The sequence below is a fragment of the Frankliniella occidentalis genome, unplaced genomic scaffold (assembly GCF_000697945.3).
Source record: "Frankliniella occidentalis isolate FOCC.00 unplaced genomic scaffold, Focc_3.1 Scaffold113, whole genome shotgun sequence".
Classification (NCBI taxonomy): domain Eukaryota; kingdom Metazoa; phylum Arthropoda; class Insecta; order Thysanoptera; family Thripidae; genus Frankliniella; species Frankliniella occidentalis.
In genome coordinates this window covers 351,019-353,070 of record NW_026267241.1, presented here as the reverse complement: position 1 = coordinate 353,070, position 2,052 = coordinate 351,019, and the positions used below count along the sequence as shown (strand labels likewise).

The window sequence follows — 2,052 nt, the reverse complement described above, 5'->3', positions numbered from 1 at the left end:
GTGAGTCAGCCACCTGGTACAGTGCCTACTACAAGTGCGGTTCAAAAACACTACCCACGCGAGACCGTGTGAACCCGCGGGAAACTGGACCGCATAGTTTTTACGAGTCAGTCCTGACTTGCCTAGCCTCGATTGTCTTGCTCGCAGTGACCGTCTCCATACCATAGGCTACAAAATCCCAACCCTTTACCGACCGCCAGAGCCAGGCCTACGGCTCGCAAAACGGCGGGTCTCGTCGGACTTTGGGATGCAGACGCGACAAGACCCAGCCAGTATGGCTGTAGGATTCGTGGCCCACCCCTGCACTGTTCAGTCTGACACTTAGTGCATGGAAAATTACCCCGACACCCTGCCAAGAATGCAAGCTAAAATAAACAATGTGCACTCACCTTCGTGGGTTCAAGCGGATTCGTTGAGGCTCCAGGGTAGACGACCAGCGGCAGCTCCCTCATGAGGACAGTGCGCATCGGGATGTCCTTAACGGCCACGATGTGTCGGCCTACACGCTCGTCAGCACGTACCTGCAAGGGTGTTCCCACTAGTACACTTACATCGTGGTCTCAGATCGAGCTAAGAGAACACTCACCTCGAGGCAACCGCAGGTCGGCTTATGCAGTTTCCAATGCTGTTTCTGGTGTTCCTTGCCACAGTAGAAGGCGACGCGGCAGCGCGCGCATGCAGTACCAGCCTGGCCACAGACGACACACGGGCCTCTGCGAGGACCTGCAGGAAGATAGAGAAAATTCTATACACGCTACAAGGTGTCAGGATTGATTTTCAAACAGTTACTCCCCCCCCCCTCAAACAGAAACTATGTCCGCACTGTAAACACAATAGTGCCTTAGGCACCCGTAGTCACGCACAAGGAAGTTAGTGCCTGTCAGGTCGACTCGACTGTTGGCAACAGTGGACCTGACACGCCAAGTCAGGTGGACAGCTGGTTGTGCCTGCGAGGCAAATAGCTGGTTAAATTGGTTAAATTTCAAAGCCTCTTACCATACGTAAAATGATCCTCCATTGTGGAGCCGTTCCAAATCTAAAACAAGGAAAGAAAAAAGTAAAAAATAAAAGGCGAACTCTTCTAAGTTTTTGACATTTGAAAGAAAAACGAAGTGCGTGTAAATATTTTTTAGGACACGCCGCGTGTCCATATTCTTATACAATTTTGCCACACACAACAGCGAAGTGTCCATGAGTTGGGCATGGGCAAGTGTAACGAGTTGGCAAGTGGGGGACCCCCTCGGGGGTCGCTCCTGGGACGTTCTTTACCAGTTGTTGGTGTCGCTGGGGTAGCTGGGGCAGAGAGCACCTCCGCAACGTGGTGAGAGGTGGCACCGCCTGCTGCCTGCGAAATACGGTGACCTGCAGTGACAGCGGTCATCACCCGTCGGGCAAAGACAGTAACTGTTGGAGAGGAGTGCACTGAGGCATAGCTACGCCAACGATGGTGTTTGGGTGGAAGCTGCAGTACCGGCGGTGGGCGAGGCGCGGCGGGGTGTAGGGCAGAGGGGCAAGCTGCAATGACCCCTCGCAGCAGCATCAGTGACGTCACAGGGGGAAGGCCACCCAAACCTCTGGAAACGGGTCGCGCGGCCTCAACGTTGGTAGAGGACAGAACAACTTTACGCACACTCTGTTTTAGCCACGTCCGAGGCCCTGCTCTGGTGGCGGCCAGGGGGGAAAGGGGGGGCTCCCCCTCCCCCGCCACGGGTCGCGCGGCCTCAACGTTGGTAGAGGACAGAACAACTTTACGCACACTCTGTTTTAGCCACGTCCGAGCCGCTGCTCTGGTGGCGGCCAGGGGGGAAGGGGGGGGGGGCTGAAATAAAACGAAAGTTACACGACTCAAACCAGCGGCGTGCTCCTTCCAGCTGCGAAGGGTGGGTGTAGAGCAACGGCAGTCGGGGAGGGGAGCAGTGAAGCATAGCTACGCCATCGATGTTGTTTTGGGTGGAGGCTGGAGTGCCGGCGGCGGGCGTGGCGCGGCGTGGTGTAGGGCTGGGGGCGAGCTGCAACGACGCCACGCAGCAGCAGCAGTGACGTCAGAGGGAA

General features: G+C 56.2%; 1 protein-coding gene across 1 annotated transcript in view; it reads right to left on the bottom strand.

Annotated features, from left to right (window-relative positions):
• The window catches only part of LOC113217068 (SET domain-containing protein SmydA-8), a 32,374-nt gene extending 30,999 nt beyond the window's left edge, over positions 1-1,375 (bottom strand). The window contains exons 1-4 of the mRNA XM_052270198.1: positions 1,270-1,375; positions 997-1,036; positions 587-723; positions 390-521 (exon numbers count right to left, since the gene is read on the bottom strand). Coding sequence (XP_052126158.1) covers positions 390-521; positions 587-723; positions 997-1,018 — 291 coding nt within the window. The 5' untranslated portion in view covers positions 1,019-1,036; positions 1,270-1,375. The remainder of the gene's footprint in view (positions 1-389; positions 522-586; positions 724-996; positions 1,037-1,269) is intronic.
• Between the last annotated feature and the right edge of the window lie 677 nt (positions 1,376-2,052).